At 44.5% G+C, this 27,405-nt stretch overlaps 1 protein-coding gene across 11 annotated transcripts in view; it reads right to left on the minus strand.

Annotated features, from left to right (window-relative positions):
* The window catches only part of LOC142765292 (uncharacterized), a 72,878-nt gene that overhangs the window by 38,581 nt on the left and 6,892 nt on the right, over window positions 1–27,405 (minus strand). For 2 of the 11 annotated variants that reach the window (XR_012884150.1, XR_012884149.1), the window contains exon 2: window positions 26,189–26,303. Coding sequence is in view for 3 of the 11 variants with exons in the window: in XM_075866028.1 (XP_075722143.1) it covers window positions 25,350–25,633 (284 nt within the window). In the remaining 8 variants the exon portion in view is untranslated. Of the gene's footprint in view, window positions 1–928; window positions 26,304–27,405 lie in introns of those variants that run through there. The other 9 variants (XM_075866029.1, XM_075866031.1, XR_012884143.1 and 6 more) reach the window with 9 other exon arrangements.

Below are 27,405 nucleotides of genomic sequence, written 5' to 3' on the forward strand. Positions count from 1 at the left end.
TCCCGCCAAGGAGCTTGTGAAGAAGTACAAGACCGTCAACGAAAATAAGCGTACGGATGCAATATTTATCAATGCAAAAGCCAAGGCATGGGAAAAACTGTGCACGGAATTCAACAACAGGCCCTTTGTGCGCCCTCGGGACGTCAAGCAGCTAAAGAAGCTGTGGGATAACATAAGGCAAAGTTGGAAGCGGGAGAAAGCGAAGCACATCCGTGACGTCTTCACTACAAGCATGTTTCCCTTCTCTGTAAAAAGGTCGCCGGTGCTACGAGTTTTGGGGTATTTGCAGGAGGCGGCCCCCCACCACCATGAACGAAAGGCTCGCGCAGATCAAGCCATTGTTTCGCACCTGACCACGCGGGTGCCAAATCCTTTTGACAGCGACCGGTCGCTTGACACGCCAGCAGCATAAAGCGCGTCGGAAATTCTGAACAGGACGGTCTGTGAAAATGGACCAGCTGACAGTGATGAAGGTATGCCGCCTTCTGTGAACTCAATAGCGCGGCCACGGAGGTAGAAACCTCTGCAGGCAACGTGGGCGTTTCTAGCACACCACAGGTCACGAAAAGCGGTTGTGCTTACACGCTGTTGTGATGTGAAAATGCATGCAGAATCCTGTCCGATTTATCTGCACTGCCACCCTGTAATGCCCTGTTCGATCTTGCCTCTTTTTCCATTGCAGAGTAGTACACATGCATGATCAACTTTGAGGCCGACCTCTCTGTTTTTCTGTATAACTAGTAACAGTGCAGAAATGCACAAACAAAATATGACAATCTGGTAGACTGCTCTTTTAACTTTCAATTACTTGGGTGAGCGCCTGTGCCAATTACGGTGGAATTTTTCTTTCATGCATAGAAATATGTTTCCCGTGCTGAGCATGCTGCCCCACCAGTATCGTGTACATAAGTGAGCTGTTGTCAGTGCATGCAGGTAATGGTGTTTATTGTCATTTCAATGTATACAAACATCTAGTAAATAAAGACCGTGAATAATATTGATACTTGTTTTATGAGGTGCTTCCTCACATTTCATCGCTTGTCTTTCATGGATGAAACAACACTTTTAATGCAGAACAAACAGAAGAACTCAGCCAAACTGACAGAGCAGCTATTCAGTCAATGCTGCAGAGCACTTGCACACCATCCGTGGTTGGTGAAGATAGCTCATGCTTGGACGATCCCAAAGTCGATGTGGACATGAGCCAAGAGGAAGCTGCTGAGCCAGGTGCACAAAGTCAAGCACCAACAGCTGGGTCAAGTGTGCGGAATGCCCGCAGAGGCAGGCTGTCTCTGTTGCAGCAAACACTCGACGTAGAACACGAGGCTCGCCTCGATGCTATAAAAGCAGATAAAAAACATGAAGAAATTGAGCACAATCAAAGAATGAAGTGTATGAGAGGAGAGCATGAGATCAAAATCAGCACCTTGAAAGAGCAAAAAAAAATTGCAACATTCAGCAGAAAATCAAGCTTCGGATCTTAAAAAAAAAAAAAAGTACAGAAACTGATGAAGACACTCCTAAGAAAACAGCTTCAGGCAGCAGACTCTGAATAAAAGATTGATTGATTGATTTGTGGGGTTTAACGCCCCAAAACCACTATTTGATTATGAGAGACGCCGTAGTGGAGGGCTCCGGAAATTTCGACCACCTGGGGTTCTTTAACGTGCGCCCAAATCTGAGCACACGGGCCTACTTTTCCGCCTCCATCGGAAATGCAGCCGCCGCAGCCGGAAATCGAACCCGCGACCTGCGGGTCAGAAGCCGAGTACCTTAGCCACTAGACCACCGCGGCGGAGCCCTGAATAAAGGAATATCTGAGAGCATGTTTTGGAAACTTGTCACTTTAACATGCAACAGCAAGCATATTTCTTGCAGTTGTTAATTTAACAGTTGTTTTCACATTGTTTTGGAGATGACACGCCAGATGTCTCAAATGTTATATTTAAATGTGACCAAGTGTAGTGTCTGAATGTACATGTGCCTGTTCAGCTGATGTTTTGGAGTTTTCATAAAGTAGTTTGAAGATATGAGCTATGTCATGTACACCTTTCATTTACTAAAACACAACAGCGGTGCAAGTAACACTGCTTGGATAAATGCATGCAGCACTCTTTAAAGTCAACCAGACTGAAGAGAGACGATGTAGAGCAGGAACATATTTTTTGAAACAGCGCCTGAATGTAGACACTTACTTCAGGTTTGCACTGAATCTGCCTGTTCATTCCCAGAGAAAATACTGGCGGATGTAACAGCTGCGTACTTGTGCACCAGCAACAGTGTCGGGATCTCCTTGGCTAGGGTTGTCAGGTAAATTAACGTCGGGGTCTACTTCATCAGAGAGTGGACATGGGTACCGACGCAAACAGGCAATGTTGCATAGTGCTGCACATGCTGTTATGATAGCTGCCGACCGATCAGTGTCCCTCAGCAGCTTTACCCGCAGGCATGCGAAGCGCCTTTTTCACACTTCAAATGTATGCTTTACACTGTTTCTTGTTTTTATCTGGCTCTTGTGCCTGCACGAAACGAGAGAATGTGCAAATCATGCATGAGCAGCAAGCACTATGTGCAAAAGCATTTGTGAACATGTCAAGATACAGCCACTGAGACATCATCACAATTATTAGGAAGAAACACTTGTTTTTGGACATAACAACTTGCGTGTTCCAGTTTAAATGTGTTTTAATACATCCTGTGTTATTGGCATGTGCACATAATGGGTACAGCATGCTTTTTGAGATAACAAAGAATGGGCTGTGGGACAGCAGACAGTAAACCTGTTCTGAGACTACAGTGAAGCATGTGTATGCTTGTATGGGAGCAAATTTAAAATTTAAGCGGCTTGCGTCTAGGAGTACCTTTTCTCTTTTTGTTTTTACAGTGGGCTTATTACAGTTGCAAGTACTTCATTTGGTCCAAGAAATTTTGACGTTTATCTTATCAACAGCAGGTTTTTAATCTAGTTTTCATAAGCAACACTGCAATTTTAGTACTTCAAGTACTAATGTGCCAAGTAGCGCATATTATAATTTCCATGCTGAAGTTCATGTGCTGTTACTTCTTTTCTGCACGTGTTTGAGGATTCTTTAGTGGTGTCATGAAGAATGGTAGGCACGCATACCACTGGTCACCAAGGAGAATGCCAGGTACAGTCTTTTGTTCCTAGAGTGCCATCACTTTGCTCTTGCTGAATATTCTGCAGTCATGCTAGATACAGGCCAACCGGCAACTACATCAAAGAATTGGAGCTCCTGACCAGTGATAGCCTGTGACTTAAGTATTGTGCATTTCTTAGAAATGGTTGCACACAAAAGCAACAGCCATGTTTCAATGTGTGTAACTTGAAAATTTTAAAAAATGTGCACTTCCCCACCACGAATCCTCATGCAACTGTTAAGCACACTGTGCCCGGATCAAAGTGGCTAATACAATAGGCATTCAAAACCTTGGTTTTTATCAACCTACATGACAGTTATGCAATTTAGAACAGTGCATTGATGGTGCATATTTACTGAAATTTATTTTAAGTTACTGATACACATCATAGTCATGGGTACGACATTACTGCTTATCACATTACCATGTTCAATGCGAGTCAAGCTACTTAAAAAAATGGCAATTAAAAAGAAAGTGACATTCAATAGAGTATTTTTCTGAAGCTGTAAGTTTCATATGTAAAAAAAAATTGGCAATGGACAGTGATACCTGAATGGCGTGTATTCACCATGGGCATGTGCAACGAAAGTAGCCCTATTTCTACAGCAACGGCACAGCTTTGAAAACGTGCTTCTATACAACACTAGTTAAGCAAAGAGAAAAATGAGACGAAGGCGCCACTTTACCTGCTGTCTGCATGGCACCAGTGGCGAAAAACTGAAGGGTGATGAGCACCTTCAGCAGCGGTGGGAGCAGGGGGGTTCTCCTTCGGTCCGTGTTCTTTTTGAACTGTAGTTCCAAAATGATCGCGATGACAGACGCTTTGGTGAAACGAAACCTGAATGCAAAACCTTCTTCATTGTACAATTTCATGGAGTTGACCGCATCACGAACTATCCTCACTGCCGGTTAATACCGGTAGACCTCTCCGAATGTGAATGACAAGCCCGGTTCAACAAATCCGTGAAGTCAGCCGCACTCCCGTCCGCCCACGAGGCAATTTCTTCTTTTACTGCGCGTCGTCGTGCAAGGCACCGAGCACGCACACTCGCTGCTCTGATCTCCCGCAGATGTAGGGTGGGAGAGTTGCCCCGGAAACATCGCCTGGGCTAGCTGCGAGGTGAAGTGCTCGTTCAGAGCAAGGAGCCGACCTAACAGCGCACGAAGGTAGCCCCAAAGCAACTTTAAACTGAGGAAGCGCCAAGAAAGTCTTTATCAAGGGCTCCTCAGTGAGGAAGCTTTCAGAGTGACATAAAGAAACCTCACGAAAATGAAGGCTTCCTTACTGAGGAAAGGAACGTTTAATTGTTTGACCCTTACAGACGCCGAGGGATTTGTGCATTTTGACCCATGAAGACAACTCAAGTTAGAGTGCGATGCATCCACTCGCGGTATAGCCGCCATTCTTTCACACAATTGAAGGCACTAACAGACCAGTTGGATTCCGGTCAAGAACTCTGACAAAAGCCAAAAGGAATTAATCTCAATTAGAACGAGAAGCGCTGGCGTTGGTTTTTGGAGTTACTAAATTTTGGGATTATCTCTTAGGTCGAGAATTCGTCCTAGTCACCGACCCCCAGCCATTTCTGGGACTGCTGCGACCCAACCACCAGACGCCTGCCATGGTCGCAGCTCGCATCAAACAGTGGACCCTGTACCTGGGAAGTAACCGCTACAAGGTACAATATGATCCAGGAAGGCAGCTACTATGAACAGGTGATAACATGGATTCGGGAATACTTGTTCTTGCGTTCTCTGTATGTAGTGGTAAATGGCGCAAAATCAGGTATGGCTAGCGTAACATCTGGTGTCCCTCAGGGCTCAGTGTTGGGCCCCTTGCTCTCTTTAATATTCATAAATGATCTTCCCGACAACATCGATTCTTCCATCAGATTGTTTGCTGATGATCTAATAATATATAGGGAAGTTACAAGCGTCGATGATACGGTTCTTTTACAATATGATTTAACGAAAATAGAAAACTGGTGCAGTGATTCACATATGCAAATAAACGTACAGAAAACTGTTCATATGCGTTTCACAAAAAACGTATGGCATCGACATTTTATAGTCTGTCTGGTTCTCTGTTACAAACTGTTTCAGAGTATAAGTACTTGGGCGTATTCCTTACATCATCCATGTGTTAGCACAGGCACGTCGATTGCGTTACTGCAAAGGGATGTAAGGTGTTGGGATTCTTGCGGCGTAACCCAAAGCTGTTTCCTCAGCAGGCCCGCGATCTTCTCTACAAGAGCTACGTCAGACCAATATTAGAGTATGGGTGCACTGTGTGGGATTCTCCCACAAATGCCAATTGCAACAAGCTTGAGCTAGTTCAGAACATGGCTGCAAGATACTTTATCGGTAGCTATGAGAGAAACTTTAGCATTACTGCTACAAAGGAAACATTAAAATGGGAACTTCTAGAAAAAAAAAAGGCAAATTTTCCGCTTGAAGCTTTTTCACAATATATATCATGGCCACATTGGAATAGACCGTAATCAGTATATTCTTCAGCCCCATTCTGTATTAAGACGAACAGATCATGAGCTCAAGGTTAGAGAATATAGCTGCAGGACTAATCTTTTTAAAAGCACTTTTTTCCCAAAACTATTTCTGAATGGAATCGTCTGCCCGCAGGCAAGGTCCGCATAATAGATAACGAAGCTTTTGCGGCCGGCCGTTCTTTGACATCTCATTCTGTCTTCAGCTGCAGTCGAATTTTATGCAGTGTTTAGTTCTTATCGCATCGTTTCTGTATTTTTTATGTTTGTATAGTATAAATTTGATTTTCGTTTTCTCTCTTCGTCTGGGTTAGCAGATCTTTATGAAATTCATGTGTATTGACAACAATGTATGCCGCTATTTCTCCTAAGTTTTTCACTACCAACGTTCTTGAAATGTATGATTTATAAATTATCTGTGTAACCCTCTCCCCCCACTGTAATGCCTAAATGGCGCTGTGGGTACAAGTGTACAAAAATAAATAAAAACAGAGACCTTGTTGTAAGCATGTGCAAAACCTGCTGAACCATGTTTGTGACAAACACCACGGCCACAATGGTCCATACATGAAATGCTTCCATGACCACTTTGAGGACAGGCAATGGATGAACTCGAGTGAGCACGCAAATTTCTAATTGTGAGCAACACAGCTATTCTTACTGTTCCAACATTACAATTGCAGACAAAAAAAACAAATGTTATGACTCAGTATCAAAGCGCTCAATCCTTTATAACAGCAGGATGGCTCACGTCTACTGCTTAGCTTTCACTACTAACCAGCACAAACCCCACTAGTGCCTTATTCAAATAAAGTATATATATATATATATATATATATATATATATATATATATATATATATATATATAATAAATGTTTATTATAACAGTTTAGTTTAAAGAAAAGGTACAAATGTAAAATGTCTAAATCATTACAAACACGTGCAACTATGCACAACCATCCAGATATACTGCTGCAACAGTAATTATGACCTATCCATAATATACCTGCGTTACACGAGCCCTTTCGAAAGGCCATCCAGTCGATGGCTGTTGAAACAGGACAACTCTATTGACTCGAACTTTTTGCGCTGCTACATGGCAGTTCTGAATGGCCATTGAGTAATTCAGATGTTTCTTGCAAGAACTGTGTGGCGCTTTGGGTCCCTATTTTTGTTATCATGTCACCTAAAGTTAAATATTGCAAGTTCACGAAGAAACTGAAATATATCTGTTGATGTTTAAATAATTCAACTAATGTTTATCTGTTGTTATGAATGTATATTTAGCTTTTACGCTGTTGGGCAGCGAAGCCCTGGTGAGCGGTACACAGTGATACAGCACACTAAAGACACCGCCGAATTCATAAACGCTCGCTCACTGCACTTGCCATTGCCTTCAATGGTGGTTTCTTCCGGGATTCCTCGAGATGAAGTGATAGATCTTCTCCAAGCAGAAAAAAGAATTTCACAAGATACGCCAAGACATTATATGGCCTTTGGACCACATAAAATGTCCAACTTTGAAATATCTGCTCCAGCATACCCTGCCTTTCATGAATTGAAGACCATAGTAGACAACCCTCTACTACTCAAAGACATCCGCCAGCTCTCTCCCAAGGTGTAAATGTTCTCATTGGAGTCATTCCACAGTGTCCTGAGTAGCTTCGCCACAAAATATAATGATTTCTCAGAGGATGGCATGCAAGCAAGGCACTCACTTTTGTCACTTCAAATCTAAAAAAACTAACATGGAAACCTCTTATTCGTTAGGACATGGCTCACTGTTCTTCACTTAAATAACAATGTCGGACAGCAGCAAGCACTTACTCAGGAGGGAGAGGAGCGATGGAAAACAAAATCCTCGAAGGCAAGGCGAGGCCACTTCACTGTTTCCCAAATCGAAACTTTATTCCCAGCTCAAGAAAAGAAAGCGAAAATTAAAGGTTTGAGAAAGACCTGTTCCTGCATAAGCATACCAGGTTTAAAGCCAATTTCAAATAAATGAAAAGAGGTTTTTACAATTATTACCGAAAATGCAAAATTTTCTAAAAAAGGCCAATTGGCAAAATAAAATTGCGGGCGGACGGTAACGCATTTTGTGTCCCAAGGACTCATTGAGCAGGGAAAACTCGCGATTTTTTCATTGCAATAATAATGGGCCAGAGACGACTGGGCCGTGCCCAGAATGAAAAAGAAGAAAAAAAGTTAATTAAAATTGAAGTAAGACAGGAATAGTTAAAAAATTAATAATAATTAGAAGATTTGCATAAAAAGATTAAAATAAAATGAAAAATTATAAAAGTAAAAATATTAATGTTTAAATGATTTAAATTATTTAAAAATATTATATAGTAAAATAAAATGAAGAATGACAACAGTACTAAACAAAAGAAAGTAAAAAAAGAAAGAAAAAAAGAAAAAAAGAAGAAAAGAATATGAAAAATTATGTACATATTTCACAGTGTACAATGTCCGTATTTGCCCTCCCGTAAGTAGTGGTCAGCCAGACCACGTGTGGTTGTTCACAACAGGATAGACTTTCCGTGAATGTCAAGTTTTCTTCAAGCTTTTTTTCCGGTTGACCTGCTCTTTTCGTCATGGTACACTTTGTTTCGAAGACCTGTTCATAGTTCGCAGTCCACAATGTTCGTATCTTCCCGCCGGGAAGTAGTGGTCAGCCAGAGCACAGCTGGTTGTTCACAACAGGGTAGACCTTTCACGACTTTGTCGAACTTTCTTGGATTTTTTTTCTCTAGTCGACCCGCGCTTTTCGTTCTGGTGTACTTTGTTTCGAAGAGGCGTTGCCGTCTTATTGTTGTATGTTTGTTGTCCTAGTGTATCCAGCGCGCGCCGGCATGGATACAGCGCCCACGCCCCCCGAGGTTCGAGACCTCTCCTGTATAGGGTCGACAGGGGGGACGCGGCTTGTGCATCCTGCAGCACGTGCCACCTATCATTTGTTGTTATGTATTAGCCTGTACGTGTGTGTGATGTAGCACAGTTTTCCGTGTCCACTGAAACAAGACCACAGCCTTGATCGATCATCACCGTGACAGTTCGGGGACGTTTTCGCTTATGTGTTTCACAAAGCGTATAACAGCGCTCGATTGCGCGCATGTTCAAGGATGCGTGGTAGATTCGAGTCGTCCGCCATCACTTGAGGACTCAGTTGTGTAGCAATGTGGCTTGTTTCCGGGCATTCCGTCAAGTAGTGTTTGATGTGCACACACAACCTTCACACAAAAACACCTGGGTTAAATCTGGTTAAACATCAGGTTAAATCTGTGAAAGTACGGGTGAAACCGCCCGTGGCCCGTGAGCGTTACGAGTGCTTTGTTGGGGGGGGGAAAAACGACGGTAGTTGCCGCGGGTCCAGCACCCACTTGTGTAGTTCTGTATCACTGTTCTCAAGAGACCACTGAAGGGCCCAGCGTTTGTTCATCTCCGCCTCGAACATCGACCGCACGTTACGCCACGACCACCTGTTTGTCCTTGATAGACTGTTCCGTGCTGCGCGAGAGGCAATCAAATCGGCTACCTCATTGCCGAACACCCTGCAGTGTCCCGGGACATAATAAAGACGGACATTTGCCTTCAATGCGATGTTTACAATCATGTGCTGCATTTCCACTATTCGGGAATCAATCAATCAATCAATCAATCAATCAATGTTTCTTTATTAGCATCAGAAGTGTACATTGTGAATAAGTATGCAGGAGGAGGTCCCAAGGTAGTAAACCGCAGGCGGGACCTCCTATGTTACTACAATTGAAAAAGCTATAATATGAATAACGAAAGAGCAAGTCACGGAACATTTCGAACTTTTTTTTTTCTACAAACAAAGCAAGATATCAACACTTAACAAAATCGAGCAGTTATAGGTTTAATAGAGACTTTTTCAATTTCCTCTTAAAAACATGAATGTGCATTAAGTCTTTCACATCATGTGATAAAGAATTTCATAATGAAATTGATGAAAAAACAAGGCTCAATTTTCCATAAGTAGTGCGAACTTTAGGTAATAACAGGTTATGGGCGACCGCAAATCTAGTATTATTGAAATTATCCAACAAGGTAATAGGAAAGATGTCAATAGTGAGGGTATGGTGGAAAATTTTGAAAAACAAAACACACACATTGTAGACGTACATTTGGAAGATCGGTAATACGTCAAGCTGGCGAAAAATCTCATGTGATGGCGCTTAACGTGAAGCGAAAGTTATGAGTCGAATTGCTTGTTTTTGCAATACCTTTAACGGCCAAATGTGCACCGATTATGAATTAGCCTATGATGTAATGCCATAACTGAGATGACTGTGTATGAATGCATAATACAATGCCTTCAGAGTTTTGATGTTAAAACACATTCGTGACTTGACCAATGCCCTGATACCGTACGAGATCTTTTTACAAACAGAATTGATATGTTGCTGAAATTTCAGATGTGTGTCCATTATAACTCCTAAAAATGACGTATGATCACTTAAAGGAATAACTACTGAGTTCACGTAAAGGTAAGGAATAAATGCTAGTTTCTTGTTTGGTGAATAAAAAAGCATAAAACAGATTTTGCAAGGATTAATCAACAATCTGTTAGAGTTGCACCAGTCAACAAGACAATTAAGGTCAGCTTGAAGTCTTGACACGAGAGTCGCTAAATCCAAGTGATGAGAAAAGAGAGTCGTGTCATCAGCGTAAAGTAAACAAGAAGAATAGTTAAGGCAATGTGGTAAATCATTTATGAATAATAAAAATAATAACGGACCCAAAATTGAACCTTGCAGAACACCTCTTGTAATGGGGTGGGACTGGATGTAAAATTATCGACAGAGACCACCTGCAACCTATTAAGAAGAAATCTCTGTAACAGCGTTAATGCGGGACCAGTTATGCCATAGTACTGGAGTTTGCGAAATAGGATGAAATGATCAATACTGTCAAATGCTTTAGGAAAGTCGACGAAGACAGATCCTGCGATGTTACCATTATCAATGAATGATCTGATTTTGTCTGTGAAACAAGCAATTGCAGTATCAGTGGAAAGACCAGCCCTAAAGGCAAACTGACAAGGAGAAAGTATGTTAAATTTGCTTAAAATATTTAGATATTCTTATTTCAATTAGTTTTTCCAAAGTTTTATCCAGGAAGGAAAGGACAGATATGGGCCTTAATTGCACATGCTGAGGGTGTCACCTTTTTTAAATACTGGCACTACCTTCGCAACATTTAATTTATCCGGGAAAACATCCTTCTTCAAACAGCGGTTAAAAACGTGGCTTAATATAGGCGCTACAAGAGATCTTACAAGTTTAATGTGCTTTGAATGGATATTGTCTAACCCAGCTCTGGTAGCTTTTAATCCAGAAATAATTGAGGAAATTTCAGAAGCACAAACATCGACTGAGGGCTGTGAGAAAACGAAGGTACATAGTCTGAGGAGAAGGGGACTGCAAGGCTAGTGGAAAAGTGTACATTAAAGGCGTTGGCCACGTCACTGGCCGCAGTGAGGGTGACGTTGTGGACACGAATAGAGGTCACTTTTCTGCGCGACTGAGTGGAATTTTAAAATTCTTTTAAAAGCTGCCATTTTCATACGGTGTTCATACGAGATGAAATGGCCTTGAGAAGCGACAGGCAGTCCATGTACACGAACACGTCCTGGGACAGGGGGTGGGCTTTCAGCCATGTCAGGGCCTCTGCCAGAGCCATGGCCTCTGAACAAAATGCGCTCGTGGCTCTTGATACTGAAAACCTTCCCACGGCCTCGACACGATTTGCCCGGTCGAAAACAACGTATGCCGCCCCCGTCAGTCCCTCTGCGTAAGAACTGTCCGTGTACACGCGTAGCCCTGTACTCCCGGCAATCCAAGTGGTCTCTCGAGCCGTTATTCAGTGGTAAGGAAATGAGGCCCGCTTGGCTGGATAAATTGCGAGTCGATCTACCGGATACGTTATCTCATCCGGGCGAACTATGAGGCCCCGTATCGAGTGATTTTCCGGAGGGTGAACAGGTGGAACTTTGCGTTGAACCGCTCCAGTTCCAGCACGATGGGCAGGGCGCGCAAGATTACCTGTAGCGCGGCCGTCCTCGTCGTGTGGAAAGCCTCAGACAGGTGAAGCAATACTGATCTTTGGATTGAGACTAATCGTGACTTTAGCCTGCAATCTGGGCACAATTCGTCCCACCACATTGGTGATGCATATGCTATGGCCGGGAGTATGACATTTCTATATAGTGTGGTCTTTTGTTCCGGGCGCAGGCGACAACCCTGTAAACGAGCAAGGGTGTTGACACACGTCAGTAGTGTCTCCACGTTGGCCTTTAGGGCATCGGCATGGAGGAAGAATGATAAACGCCTGTCGAAAGTGATGCCCAGAATTAGCACTGAATCTTTGAAAGTGATGGCTTTATTCGTTCTTTCAGCCCTAACAAGTAGGCGACTCTTCATGCTTAGACCGCCTTGCCCATGCGCGAAGAGTACACAAAATGTTTTCTCTTTATTAACTCGGACTTTGGTGACCCGCGCCCACTCCAGTACTCACCTGAGTACTTCAGATCCAAGCTCTTTGAGTCTTTTCTTTGATTCGCCAGGAATTAATATTAACGTGTCGTCCACGTACACTTGCGTGGTGATGCCTCTCAGCATCTGCAAGCAAAGTAATTCGTGAACTATCATATTCCACAGAAGCGGTGGTGACAATGGCGATCCCTGTGGACTACCCATGGTGGGCCGCGCTTCCACCTCCCCAGCCTGCGCTCGGAACACAATGGATCTATCAGTCAGGAAAGTTCTTAATAAGTGATAGAGATTGGACGGAACCCTTTGTTCCCTGAGGAAGTGTAGCACCTGCGGGTGCCAGGCGCTGTCAAAAGCTCCTTCGAAGTCTAGGCACATGAGTATGGTGGGGGTCTTCGATGCCCGCAGCTGCACGAGTCTGATTTTAAGATTGTGCAGGGCCAAGACCGCACTTCTTGCGTTTGTAAACCTGCACTGGTGGGTATATACAAGATTGTTCCGCCAAACTAAGCTGTATAGATGGCCCTTTAGCAATCTTTCTAGGACCCTTACAAAGACCGAATTCACACAGATCGACCTGTACGAGGTCGTGTATTGCGGAGGTCTATTTGGTTTATGAATGAACACCACTGACCGCTTCTCCAGCACCTGGGGAAATGGCCGAGTCTTAGCGCTGTGTTCAAAATGAACATTACGAAGTACGGCCGAACGGCAAAAAGGCCTTTTATTATGGCGGGGGAAATGCCGTCTGGACCGGGGGCTGACATCGGTGCCAAATTGACAACAACGTCCCTCACCTCCCCGTAATGTTAACGGTATGTCCTTAAATCGGGTCTGGTATGGTGAGATCGCCAATGGTCTTATAGGAGCGTGCACCGGGAGATCTGTGCCAGGGTAGTCCACGAACATCTGTGCGTGCAAGAGCGGGGCGACCGACTCCAAGTGCGAACCTGTGAGCAAACCGCCCGGACCCTCCAAGGGTGGTAAGAACTTTTGGGTCTTAGTTCAACTGAAGGCCTCTCTGAAAGGGGCCGAAAATACGCTTTGCCTCGAACAAGCCATGTTACATTCGGCCGCGTATCGATCTTTCGCTTCTATTATTCGGGCCCGAAACAATGCCAACGCCTCTGAGTATTTGTATCGAAAAACTGCTCTTAGTTCGTTTTGGCACCGTTGGTAATGCCCTCTCATCGCGTTGACCCGCTTTCTACCTTTCACCAGTTGCGGCGTCCACCACGGCTTCTCGGTTCTCGATTTGATCGGGCGCAATCGTTTTTGTTGGTGGCCTTTCAGCACTTTGTAAAATGCTTCCAAGACATATTCTAGTGCCGTCGGAGATGCGATTTCGGCCCCTATCACCCGTTCGAACGAGTAATCTCTTGCAATCGCCCTGAGTAATTCAGCCTGAGCGAAATGCGTCAACCGCTTCCTGGTCTGCGTTTCGTCTGCTCCTATATGAACTTCTATATATCTGTCTTCTGAAAAGGTGACTTCTTCACGCACCTCCCACCGAAACCCAGACTGCAGTGCAGTCGTTGTGACCAGTGTCACATCAATCCAGCTTGCTGCGTATGAGTTCTCGTAAGTGGGGCGCAAGTTGGGATCGTTGACCACAACTAATTCGTTTGCTGCAGCAAACACGAGCAGACGTGCTCCCCTGTCGTCCCCGGTTTTCGGTCCCCACGCTAGGTACTTGGCGGTAAAATCGCCTGCCACCACTACATTGGGAGACTTAGTATTCGAGAGCATTCCCTCTATTATCTGCAGGACCGGTTCCGTGGACTTGTGGGGAGGCGCGTACGCCGTTATCAAAACAAAATCGAATCCTCCCCCCTGACAGTATACTGCGACCACCAAGTTCGTCACTAAAATGAGGCAGACGTCGATGACTGCAGCACCCGGGTCCTCTTCCAACGCAACCGCCCCCGAAACCCACCGGAAGGTGCAGGATGTTCTTGGACAGTCGGTACGGGTCTAACACGGCAGCCAAACTTATTGAACCCGCCGTCATTCTTTCACACACAGTTCCGGTCACTAGGCGCGCGTGGTCGAGGTTGACCTGTGTCAGCTAAGGCCCCTGTATTTTTCAAAGGTAGCGCAAACCGTTGTACAAAAAGCGGAGGAGAATTTCCTCCCCGCCCTCTACGTCTCCTCACTCCGGCGCGCGTTTCTGCTACCCTATTGGACCAGGCGCGACACGTGACCAATGAACCTTGTTGACCCCTCGTCAGGTTCGGCTCCGCCGGGCAGCGACGCCATGAGTGAGCACACTGCATCTCGCTCCCACGTGTGTTGCCTTTGGCAAGGCAGCCTCGGATGCAGCACAATGCCGACCTGCTGTGCCGTTGCCTGCTCCAGCAGCATTGCAAAAGGCGACAAGCTTTTTGTGGTTCCACGAGGGAAAAATAATGAGGAGCGGACAGCGGTATGGCTGCATCGCATCGGCAGGAAAAACTTCGATTGTCACCAAGGGAGGCTTTGCGAGGTAAGCACTCACTACAGAACTTCTTCGCGTAGACATGCCTCCGGAAGGCTTTTAGATAAAGTTCATCCTTGGTTCAGGTTCATGTTAAACAAAAGCAGCTTGAAGTTTCCGTCGACGCTTTCTCGCACGATTTCAACCACGATAACAGCTCGATCGTTTTAAGCTTGCTCGAATATTCGAATACGGCCACAACATAATTACTGTTGAATGTTTGGCGTTCGCGATTTGCTTTCTAAATGGAACCATTTGAAGCGGAAGCAATTATGCTTCTCCAGAGATCAACCACGTCTTTTATCGTTTTTCCTTTTTTTTTTCGCTCGAACTTTGATTACCTGTAGGCAAAATTTCGGTGTTTATTGTTTTATTTTGGTTTATTGTGTTCTCAGTTTGTATTCTTTCATAATTATCTCACTTTTGCACACTTCCATGACCGAGTTTTGCGCATGCATGTACAGCTAATATAAGAGAGTGTATGAAAAAAATAATGTTGTATAGTAGTTTATTTGTGAAATGCATAGATACTTTCGTTCAAATTTTGAACATACTTGCGCAGTTGTACACTTTCGATTAACAAAGAGAAAGGCACCTACTAAATGCAAGAAAATCATCTGGCTTTTGTGGCTGTTTGCATTTTTAACGTAAGAAGCAAAATATTTTGCTTCGGCAATATCACATCAGCCAAACTGCAAAAATGCGATAGAGGATGTCGGTATTTTTCAGAAACACTTCACGATGGATCAGTATGAGCCAGAAATTCTGGCACAAACTGGGATCAAGAAACTCGAGCCAAATGCGGTTCCTTCTATATTTGCGCATCGGCCTCTTCCGAAAGAGCGCAAGCCACCCCGCAAAAAGGGGAATGAAACGGTTCCTGGTGAGGCCCCTTTGTAGTTTCTATTCCTCTCTTGTGTTGTGAATGCGATTATGTTTTAGGGTTTATATGACAATACAGTGTGTTTGGATCACTGGCAGATAGCATAGTTGCTGCATTTATCTTTATGACCTGTGAACCTGATTAATTCGGCATTCGATTCTGTCTTACTGTGGCAGCAAACATCCCCACCCCTACACTGTACTTGCTCAACTCTTGATTACAGCTGTATCCTTGGATAAGCCAGAAACGTCAGTGGGGAGGGCCCCGGACGCTGAACCAGTGGGCAGTTTATTTTGCGAGTTGACTGCGCTGTGATGACAAATGTTCGCGCTTTTAGACTGTGTACTTACGCAATTCATGCTTACAGCTGCCTCCTCGGACAACACAGCAACGTCAATAGACTGCGACCCTGAACCAGTGGGCAGCCCATTTTATGAGTTAACTGCACTGTGATGGCAAATGTTCACGCCTCTAGCCTGTGTATTTACAATTCATGCTTACAACTGCCTCCTGGGAACAGCCAGGAACGTCTACAAGGATGACCCCTCAACCAATGGGCGGCTCATTTTGTAAGTTGATACCACTACGACGACAACTGCTGTCACCTCTAGAGTCTCTACTTACACTCTGTACTTACACAAACCATGTTTACAGCTGCCGCATCGGATGACACAAACAGAATGAAGGCAAGCCAACATTTAGAAGCACCCTTTGAGCCTTCAGTGGAAGAAGCACCAAGGATGCGAATAAAAGAACTGGAGCTGCAGCTACAAGCTAAGGAGCACCAGCGGTTACTTGCTAACCGTAAAAAAAACCAGGCAGCTCTTAAAATGAAGAATCTGGAGTCTGGACTGAAGGAGTTTTTGAACGCAGATCAGATGCGGAGGCTTAAAAAAAGACAACGAGAGGCACACCATGGACAGAAAAAACTCTAAGAAAAGGACTGCAACTTAGATTAGCCTGTTGAAAACGGGGCTATAAACTTGTGAGGAAAACAGGACAGCCTCTTCCTGCAGACCGCACGTTGCAGCACCATCTCCAAAGTTACAAGTTCAAGCCTGGTTTGCTTCATGACTTGATGCCAGCATTTGCTTTAAAGGTATGCTTTACTTCTCGCAATCCCCAAATCTTCTTATTTGTTGGCACATTTAATTTGCACTAGCTTGAAGCTGTTTTTGGTTAACACCTGCTTTTTTGTAGGTTGGGCAAATGGATCCAAAGGAACTGCATGCAACCTTGATGATAGATGAGATACAGCTGACACCTGGCCTGGCATATGACGCGTCCTCTGGAACGATATTTGGAGCACCAACGGTACCTCTAGCCAACGGTACATTGCCTGATGGATGCCTTGCAACACATGCAATTGTGTTCATGCTTGGTGGGGTGAGCACCCGGTGGAAACAGGTTGTAGCATACCACCTCACAGGCAATTCCTTTCACGCAAAGACAATGAAGCAGATCATTATGAATGTTATCACAGTGTGCGAAAAAGTTGGAATCCGTTTGCATGTCGTTGTAATAATGGACATGGCGAGAGGCAACCAGTCTCTTTGGAAGTTGTTCGGAATTGTAGTTGGAAAGCACAGCAAGCCGAAAGTTTCATAAGCTCAGCCGTGTGGCCTTAGCAGAAAGCTTTTTTTATGCCAGATGTGCCACACTTGCTTAAAAATGTGCGTAATCACCTAACTCAAGGACAAGAGGTTACGCTGACAGAAGACCTTGCCAAAAAGCTAAAGCTTCCCGGCCGCACCGTGTCAGTCCAGCCAATTAAGCGGGTTGTAGAGGTTGATGCCAAGGCAGACCTTAAACTGGCACCCCATTTGAAGGAAGCATGCGTGCAACCAGGACATTTTGAAACTATGAAAGTGGGATTTGCTTTCAGTTTGTTTAACAAGGACACAGCGGCTGCACTGCGCATGCTTGTAGAAGCAAGGGACGACGAAATTAATAACACAGATGCCTTAATCACAGCGTGGTTTGAGACGGTGTTCAAATGGTTTAAATTAATGTCCTCAAGAACGACAAAGCTTGCCATCAGCCACTTCGATGAACAACGGTACAAGGAGACCATCACATTTTTAGAAGGCATGATTGACCTTTTTGAAAAAATCGAAATCGGAACTGATGCAAAAAAATGTTAAAAGCCTATTCAAACGGGCATAGTGATGGCGACTACAACTATGTTGCATGTGCAGGAGCTGTTTTTGAATGGGTTTGTCTATCTCTTGTTGAGCCACTTCAGCACTGACGCTCTTGAAAACCTGTTTTCAACCTTGAGAGCAAAAAATCGTGTCCCAGGGGGATTGTAATTTCGGAGCGCTTTGAAGATTGCCACTCTGTCTTTGTTTTTGCGACCGAGTAAGGACGGAAGTTATTCTGATGGCTTCATGCTTGCCAGAATCAATAGTGAGAAACACCAACATGACGGAGTAGATTCCGTTCACACTCCTGACGACATGCTGGATCTGGAAATTCTAGAGCAGGAGTCATTGACATACCCCGTTGGGTATGTTGTGAGGTGAGTCAAGAATGGTTTGGTCTGCCAAGAATGTCAAGCTGCACTGTCTGGCAGCAGTAATGCTTGCAGGCTTCAGCAGTTAAAAAGCTTCACCAAACACAAAATGTCGCTGGCTATTCCATGAGCGGCAGTGTTGCAGGTTGTTGAGTTTGCAGAGGCTTACGTCAGAAAAAATGAAGTGGACCTTCTCACAAACAAAGTCAGTGTACCAGCATTGCAGGAAAAAATAGCTTCTTTGTTCACAGTCAATTCTTTCCCGCCATGCCATGAACTGCCCAAGAAGATTGTACAGTTGTTTTTGCGAACAAGGATGCAGATATTAGTAAAGAAGACCAATGCTGAAGTGGAAAGGAAGCGACTGGCTTCGAAAAAGTCGGGCAGCAGGAGTGTTTCAATGAGAGATGCCGTTAAAAACGTGCACTAGTTTTGTTTATGTTTTTGCCTATTTCCTGTACACACTTAGAAATGTCACATTAGTGGACTTCCGTACCTTATGTGTATATTTGTGATTGAAAAAGAAGGTTTCTTTACAAATGTGAATGAGTTTTGTTTATGCTTTTGCCTAGTGCTTGTATATACTTAGATATGTCCAATGTATATTTTACTTCAGTGCCTTAAGTGTATACCTGCGATTAAAAACGAGGGTTCCTTTACATAAAAGTGTGCAATGAGGGTTTCAATATTTTATTATATATTTGTGTATTGCTGCGAACCAGTGCATTTTGTGTTTTCTTTACGTCCGGGCGCCACTCTCGGTTGTCTGATCTGTGTTCAGACCTCGAGTTTTCTTGTTTCTTTTGTATGCCTTACAGGCTATCTGATTTATTGAGAGTGTTTCACCCCTTTGTTACTTGACTTGAATGTTTTAATGAGAGATACCGTTACAAATGTGCAATGGTTTTGTATATGCTTTGCCTATTTCTTGTATACACGATGCAACGATGTGTATGTCTGTGATTAAAAGGTTCCTCTACTTATAAATGCGCAATGATTGTTTCAATATTTTATCGTGTATTTGTATACGTCTGCGAACGACGCCTCTTGTATTGTTTGTGTTTGGCCACGCCAAGCTGTGTCACCTACGTTCAAAGCGAGTGTTTTCTTCTCTGATTCAGTGAGTGCAAGGTTTAACGAGCCGAGGCAAAGCAGGGCGATGAGGCACGCCGTAGTGGAGGGCTCCGGATTAAGTTTTTTTTTCTCTTTCCTTCCCATGCTGTAGAGGCTATCTGATTTGACAGCGAAATTGTTTCGCCCTGTCGTCGCTCTACTAGAATGTTTTGCAGCGTTTGTGATTATTCAATGCTTCCTGCATTTTATTTGCGCACTCAATAAAATCTACCTTCATCCCACTAAACGTTTGTGGTATTTTATGGATGAATCGTTTACACACGTCCCATTATGGAAGCAGGCATGCATGTCCCAAATTTCAGTAGGGTTCTGTTGTTCCTGTACAAACTCGAGCTCTAAGAGCACTCATATTAACTTTTGAGGGGCCGTTCCACATTTATAAACCTAAAAAAATTACACGAAGACCAGATTATCTTATGAAGCAGGCAACCGATTAAATCGACCATGAGTACTGCAAAGGCAGATTATAAACCCAAGAAAAGTTACACAAAGCCCAGATTTTTCTATCTTGTGAAGCAGGACCCAGACAGCGAAAAACAAGGTCTTGCGGAGTTTAAAAAATCTGCGGCTTATGCCCCCGGAACCGCGGCTCCTAGTTTTCCTCAGGGACAGGGCGAGGCCGACATAGCATAGGGAAAAGGAAACACCGTTGAGGTGAAGGCGACCGGTGTCTGTTGAAGTTCCGGCGAGGTGAAAATGTGTCCATGGTGGCAGGCTTGTCAGATACAGCAGGCTCAGGTCGTGGTTGAAAATCATAATTGTTGAGCCGGGCGTCATCACGCAGGAAAAACTCACGCCGTCAACAAAATCGCCCCTTGTGACCCGCAATTCCACAGGCGAAGCATATGGGGCGGTTGTCTTGAGTGCGCCAAGGGTTCTGACAGCGTGGTGGTGGTGGTCGGGAGGAAGGACGGGCAGCCTGGTACATAGGCTCAGTCGGTACGACAAAGGGGCGCGTGGACACAAGCGTTCACGACAAAAAAACGTGGCCGTTCGCGGCAGGCGGATGTCGGGTTCCGTTCAGTGCTTCGGCATAGGTTAATGAAGCAGCCACAGGTGGTGCGTGAGCTGTTGGTAGTGTCTCGGACACTTGCTCCTGGACTATTCGTTGCATTGATGACGCTAAAGTAGATGGGGCACCTTCGGAGGTATAAGGCATGAGGGACAACTGACGTGCGACCCCCTCTCGTACAAATTGCTTGATCTCGAAAAGCAAAGTGGTGTGGTCTATAGCAGCGCCAGCCGACGTTAACGCGGAGATTGTTGCACATGGCGCGCTGGCACAACGAGTGGTGTCCCGCTGTTTCCAGAGCTCGTCATAGCTCTGACAAAGATGGATCACTTCTGCTACCGTTTGCAGGCTCTTGGCGACAAGCATCTGAAATGCGTCATTAGTCACGCCTTTCAAGCTGTGTTTGATCTATTCACCTTCTGTCATGGCCGAGTCGACACGCCGGCAAAGGTCGGCCACATCTTCGATTTAACTGGTGTAATTCTCACCATTCAGTGCAGCTCGGTTTGTGTGCTCTAGATATAGATGGCGGGATTCAGTAACTGATATGCTAAATTCATGCAATTTACAATCACTGGAAATTCGAAGACGGAAACAAAAACTTGAAACATTATTTCGTATAATCCAAGGGATATTCAAAATACCTAAAGACGAGTGCATATGCCTTCCCGGAAAACGTAGCAGTAGATTGAATCATGATGCCCCGATTGAACCTTTCAGCGCTCGCACTGACATCTTTGGGTGGTCATTTTTCTCAGATGCTATAGAGCAATGAAATTCTTCATCCCAACATGTTATTAATAGTACCGATGTACAAACTTTTGACAGAGAAATTGATGCTTATTTTGGTAATGGTTGAAGTACTGCTCATTCTGTTTTCCTGTGTTTATTGCTTAGTGGTTTTTTTAGGTGTTGTGTTTGTACTCATATTCTACTCCCTCCCTGTTATGACCATCAAGCGAGGGCTGACAGTACTATTAAATTAATTTTGTTGAGCACTAGTACACAAGCGCTGCTCGGCTCGTAGTTTGCAAAGCGCTGGACAGCCAAACAAGTCCGCGAACGCCGTTCGGAAGGCCGACCAGGTAGGGAGGTCTCTCTCGTGATTACGGTACCACAGACTGGTGACGTCGGTCAAATAAAATTGGACGACAGTAAGCTTGTGCGCATCGTCCCACTTGTTGTGCTTGCTCACCCGGTCGTATTCGTCGAGTCAGTCTTCCACGACCTTGTCATCGGTTCCACTGAAGGTAGGCAGATAGCGTTGCCGAAAGGAGCCGAGGCGGCCGCCTGCTGATCTTCGTCCGTGGACATCGTAGCAACTGGAGCCAACGTACAGTTTCGCAATTCCAGGATTAGCCGTTAACTAGCACGCTCCACCAATTAAAGTGAGACATTTTAGAGCGACTCTTTATGAAACAGGAGAGCGGTCACGACATGTCAAGTGGTAATGGCTGAACCAGCCTGTGTACCCAGCCAACCAAGCGTTGTCTTCTTCACAGACTGAGCGATACCCTCTGCCTTTCTGAGAGTCAAAGAGGAGCCTAGCTATGGTATGTAATACTTCCGGACTAACCAACCGTAGCAGCACAATGAGTCCAAGAACACATATAGTTGGTGATTCATTATTCTACTTGTGTGCAAGTTTAAGATAAAGAAAAAGTAAAAAAAGACGAAAAAATACTTGCCACTCCTGGGAGGGCGTGTTACAAATAAACTGCACAACCAATTGTGATACTGTGGCAAATCTTCTGCCATCTTCTGTCTTGTATATTTTTGCATCCATACAACATGTAACCTTGGAATTGTTACCCATGTGGCAATCTACTAATCACAGCTTACTGCTCGCTCTCTGGACTGTTTCTGGAACAGTCCCTCATACGAGGGATTACCACATTCTCGTCACTGAAAGTCAATTTTTAAGGAGTCTCACCCCGCCTAGCATTCATTAGATCATGTATTATGGCAGTTTTGATGTAACCATGAATGCAGTGCCAAGTGTGAAAACACTGATATAAAAGATAATTGGCTTTACCTGCATTTGATATAGTTATGCTTGACAGTACATCATCTATGAAATCTCAGCAGGAGATATACAGTACAAAAGCAGCTCATATAAATTTTGAGGTTGATGTGTGCAATCCAGTGCAAGCGCTATTTGCTGCTCTCCACGATGCTGAAATCATCTTGCGACACTGACACTGCTTATTAAAGGTTCGTGTGCTGACTGACGCTACGTGGCAAAAAATGTGTTCCACTGCAGGCATGCATGCACAAGAATATCACACTCACAGGCATGCATGCACAAGAAAATCAGATACCTGGAGGTGTATCGTAAAATAAGTAAAATGATCAGGAATGTAATCTGATGATTGTAACTTTGATTACTGCAAATACATAGTTGATTTTTCATTTTTTTTTCACACTGATGTCGCAATTACTACTGCAGTCTCAATAAAAGAATGCAATTAACATTCTCTATACCTTTCTTGGCTTCTGTACCAGCTAGTTTTTAATAACTCCATATAAGAAGACTTTATAATGATATCTACTTTCTTTAGTGCACCACTGCAGAAGAGCTTTCAGCTGGTGCAGCAAGTAATAACAGATCGAAAAATGGGCACGCATCTGGTAAAGAGTGTTGGCTACAAATTAAAGAGACTCGCTTCTAACAAACTGTGACACTCCGGATGGCAAGCAACAGCAAGGTAATAGTTAAATGGAAAAAAGTTCTCGTAAACAAGCGTGTGTTAAATGTATGCTAAAAGCAGAGCCTGCAGACGTATAAGGTTGTAACCATGCCACAGCATGCGTGCTTCTATTGTTAGTGGCCGTCATCAGCCCACCTAGATGAATTTTTTAATTGTCACATAAACCACCCCAACCCCACCACAAATTTGAATTTATACCATTCATAACTAGGTTGACCTACCATCAAGTAAATATGGTAATTACTTTTATATTATCATGTGTCCTGGCATGAGAGTGATCTTGTCTTCACTATGCAGGATATGATGAAGAGTTGTTGGAAGATGCCATGGACCTCTGCGAACTCTCATCATACAAGGAGAACTTTGCAAGCGATGAGGCAGCAGAGCCGTGCCATATGTCACTCACCTATGACCGGCCATCTAAGGAGGAGCTCACTGATCAGTGGTGCACACGCTTTCCCAAAACATCGACCTATAATCAGTGAAATGCTTTCGTTCTAATGATGTGGGTTTTGGTTCTAAGTACCAAAACAGTGTTGCAATAATGAGGGACGCTAAAGTGGAGGGTGCAAAGAATTTCAGTTACATGGTGTTCTTCAGCATGCACATAAATCTAAGAATATGGTCTCAACCATTTTCACTTCCACTGAAAATTCATCCACCATGTCCGGGATTTGATCCAGCGTCCTTCGGTTTATCAGTTAAGTACCATAACTAGACAAACCTTGGCGGGTAGTCACCAATACTTGTCACAGCATTCAAAGCTTACCGTCAAACTGGCATCAAATCTATTTTCACATGTGTGTACCCTGGCTGGCAGCACACAAAGACCCACTGGGTGAATTGAGCGAGAGAGCTACACTGAACTGAAGCAATGTGGAAAGCTCGGTGAAACAGAGAGAATGCAAACGAAGAGACGATGCAGGTGAAGTCCTCTGGCACTTGTGATTGCGGCAACGTCGAAATCTCAGTGAAGCAGAGAGAATGCAACTACAGCAACGACGCAGCTCAAGTGTTCAGAGACAAGTACGACGCAACGAACCTTTTTGGCAGTCGGGCAACGATGCAGCCATGAGTGCTTTTTGTGAAGTGCCGTGAAATGTTATTTTCACGTGTCTGTATAATGTATCAGCACACATAGAGCCACTGGGTGAATCGAGCGAGAGAGCTACACTGGATTGAAGCAATGTAGAAAGCTCAGTGAAACAGAGAGAATGCGAATGTAGAGACGACGCAGGTGAAGTCTTCTGGCACTTGTAATTGGGGCAACGTAGAAATCTCAATGAAGCAGAGAGAATGCAACTGCAGCAACGACGCAGCGAAAGTGTTCAGAGACAAATGCGACGCAACAAATCTTCTTGGCAGTCGGGGTGCTATACGACTGGCAGCACACAAAGAGCCACTGGGTGAATGGAGCGAGAGCTACACTGGATTGAAGCAATGCAGAAAGCTCGGTGAAACAGAAAATGCAAATGTTGAGACGACGCAGCTGAAGTTTTTTGGTACAAAGCGACGCAACGAACCTTTTTGGCAGTTGGGCAAACATACAACCATGACTGATGTGTTGAAAGTGCCGTGAAATGTTATTTGCACGTGTGTGCTATACAAGTGGCAACCCACAGCTACTATGTGAATTGAGCGAGGGAGCCACATTTGACTAAAGCAACTGCCTTCCTGATAGTCGGGCAAATGATGCAGCCATCATTGCTTTTTATAAAGTGCCATAAAATATATATTTCCCACCTGTGTACTACGGGAGGTCATCCAGAAAGAGCTACATCTATTTGAGATGGCATCACAAGTTTTACAGAATGACTAGATGGGAGTATTTGGCAAATGTTCCTCATTTCTTGTTTGGGTGAGTCTTGAAAATAAATGCTCCATCATTTTATTAATTCCTTTGTATAATGCTTCTGTATGGTAATTGTGCATCTATTTTTAAACTGTTCACTAATGAAATAGTCTGCAATTATCATCATGAGTGGTAGATGCGAGGAGCAAGCCCTAATCAATGTTCTCTTAAAAGAAACATGCATGAAGCAAAACTGGTTTGGAGCGACAGATTGCATAACAATTCCACTGGAGAAAATAAACCTGTGCAAAACAGGTATATCTGAAAGGAAATGAATACCAAAATCATATATGCTTAGGTGAAACCACAGGAAGTTTGCAGATTAATTTTAAGTATGGATATAAAAACTTTCACATGCCTACAAAGGTGGATATCGGAAGCCCACGTAGTCGGCTGACGTGAACTGCTTCGGGATGGCGGTGATTACACACGCAGGTAATACAACTCTGTTGCGTCGCCCAAGCCTTTTCCAAATCTATCGCGTGAAGAAGCGGTACGCCAGAAACCGATATTTCCTGGAAGGTATAGGATGAGGTTGCTGGAACTGCAAATTCAACATTTTTTTTGTTCAATTAGGCATTACCTGTGTACTTCTCCTTCAATCGCGACAGCGTTCTGCTGCAGCTCACAATAGAGAGCGTGCAGCACTGCGGAGCTCAGGCACTTGCTTTGGAATTCTTCGTGCAGAGTTATGCAGCAGTCCGGACCGTCACGAACAACTTGGGGTGTGTCGTCACAGCAGACTTGCTCAAGGGCCGTTGGCATTGCTCCACAAAGCCTGCAGTCGCACCTGCATTTGCGAAAACGGCCTAAGTTATTGTTATCATGGACACTATAGAAACACCGCGAAATGAAAGACAATGTCATGGCGAAATTGCTTGTACGCTAATGGTTATGCAGCATAACGTACAAGTTGATGGCAGCTACGCACGGGCGAACAAGTATCGAACAAAAAGGACTACTTATATCATTTGCACTTACCCGAGATCAGTGCCATCATCAAGGAAGTCTGGCAAATCAGGTGGTGGCAGATCCCTGCTGTCATCCTTGGCACGAAGCGCAGGATCACGAAATGGTGTGTCGCTGTACGGTCCGAAACAATTTCATTGATCATTTGGCGCAACCGCTTTTCAAGCTCGGGGTCGATGGTGAGAATTGGTTAAAAGCGCCGTGAAATAAAAAAAACAAAGGCTGATCGCGTTGAGCGCACTAACTACAGCACAAACGCATGATGAGATGTGATTAGCAGAGCAGCGGTCCAGCTCCTGACCACCAGTGGCTCCTGCTCTGGCTTAGACTTACCGGAAGTAGACGACATAACGTCACCCAAGAATTATTTCACGTCACTTAGTGACGCAGGCCCTATGAAGGCGGAGCTTAGCTCCGAGCTATAGTGAAGGAAATGAGACGAAGTGGCTTAACTGGAGGGATGGGATTGGCTTCCCGGCGTCCCTTTATGCTCTGGACGGCCGCTAGGGTTGGTGGGGGCGCTGCTGCTCCTTTCATGGTTCCTGAGCTGACGTTCGGCAATGCGGTCCTGTGCATGAGATCAGAAGTTGAAGCAAGATTAGAAATTAAGCAACATGGAATAGGTAGGCTTGCTTAAGGAGCTCACGGGAATACACCAAATCAGGGAGTACAAGGTGATATGGGATGGATATCATTTGAGGGCAGGGAAGCTAGCAGCAAGATAAAATGAGAGAAATGGGGGAGGAGTGTTGGGCTAGGAAGGTTTTCAGCTACTTATACATGAAGAATGTCGATACAAAATGGAGGAAGCAAACCAGGAAATTGTCTGGTAAATACTTAGAAAGCAGCAGGTGGCCAAACCAAAAAGAACTATCAGTTAAGAAGAAAGTGAAGGAAACGGAGACTGACATGTGGAGAATTGGCATGATTAAGAAGTCCGCACTAGAGATCTATCGAACTTTTAAGCAAGATATTGCCAAGGAAAGGATCTATGATAATACTCGGGGTAGTTCTCTACTGTTTGAGGCCAGGACGGGAGTGTTGCGAACCAAGACATATCGGGCCAATTACGAAGGAATAGACACAGTATGCAGTGCATGTGGAGAGGAAGAAGAAACTACCGAACACTTGATAATGTTCTGTAATGGGCTTCACCCTATAGTTCACGATGATGGCGCAGAGTTTTTCAAAGCACTGGGGTTTAGGGACAGGGAGGGCAAAACAGACTTTAAGTGCGTAGACTTAACTAGAAGGAGGTTATCTGAATGGGGGATAGTCAAGGCACAAGTGAAAATTAAACCTTTCACTGCAAAGTATGAATTTTGAACCTCACTATTTAAAGGAAAAAAAAAGATAAATCTAATGGTTAGTCCACTAAGTATTACGGCTAGATGGCGTTAGCCACCACCCGATCTAAAGGGTACAGCCACATTCATCCATCCATAATGTCTGTGGCGGCGGTATGGTGCGGGCGGCTGGGCCCAACGTATTCTCTGGCCCAACGTGCAAGTTTGGCTGGGCTTGCGTGTTGCGAGCGTTGGGAGCACTCGCTGCGCTTTCGTGCCTTCTCATGTGGATCGTGTGCCCTGAGCGTGTTCACCGCGTGTATCCCCTGTTCCCCGCGTGCAGCCCACGGCATGGCGAAGAGGCGGACAGACTCGCACTGCTTC

Source organism: Rhipicephalus microplus, chromosome 6, assembly GCF_043290135.1.
Source record: "Rhipicephalus microplus isolate Deutch F79 chromosome 6, USDA_Rmic, whole genome shotgun sequence".
In the NCBI taxonomy this organism is placed as follows: Eukaryota; Metazoa; Arthropoda; class Arachnida; order Ixodida; family Ixodidae; genus Rhipicephalus; species Rhipicephalus microplus.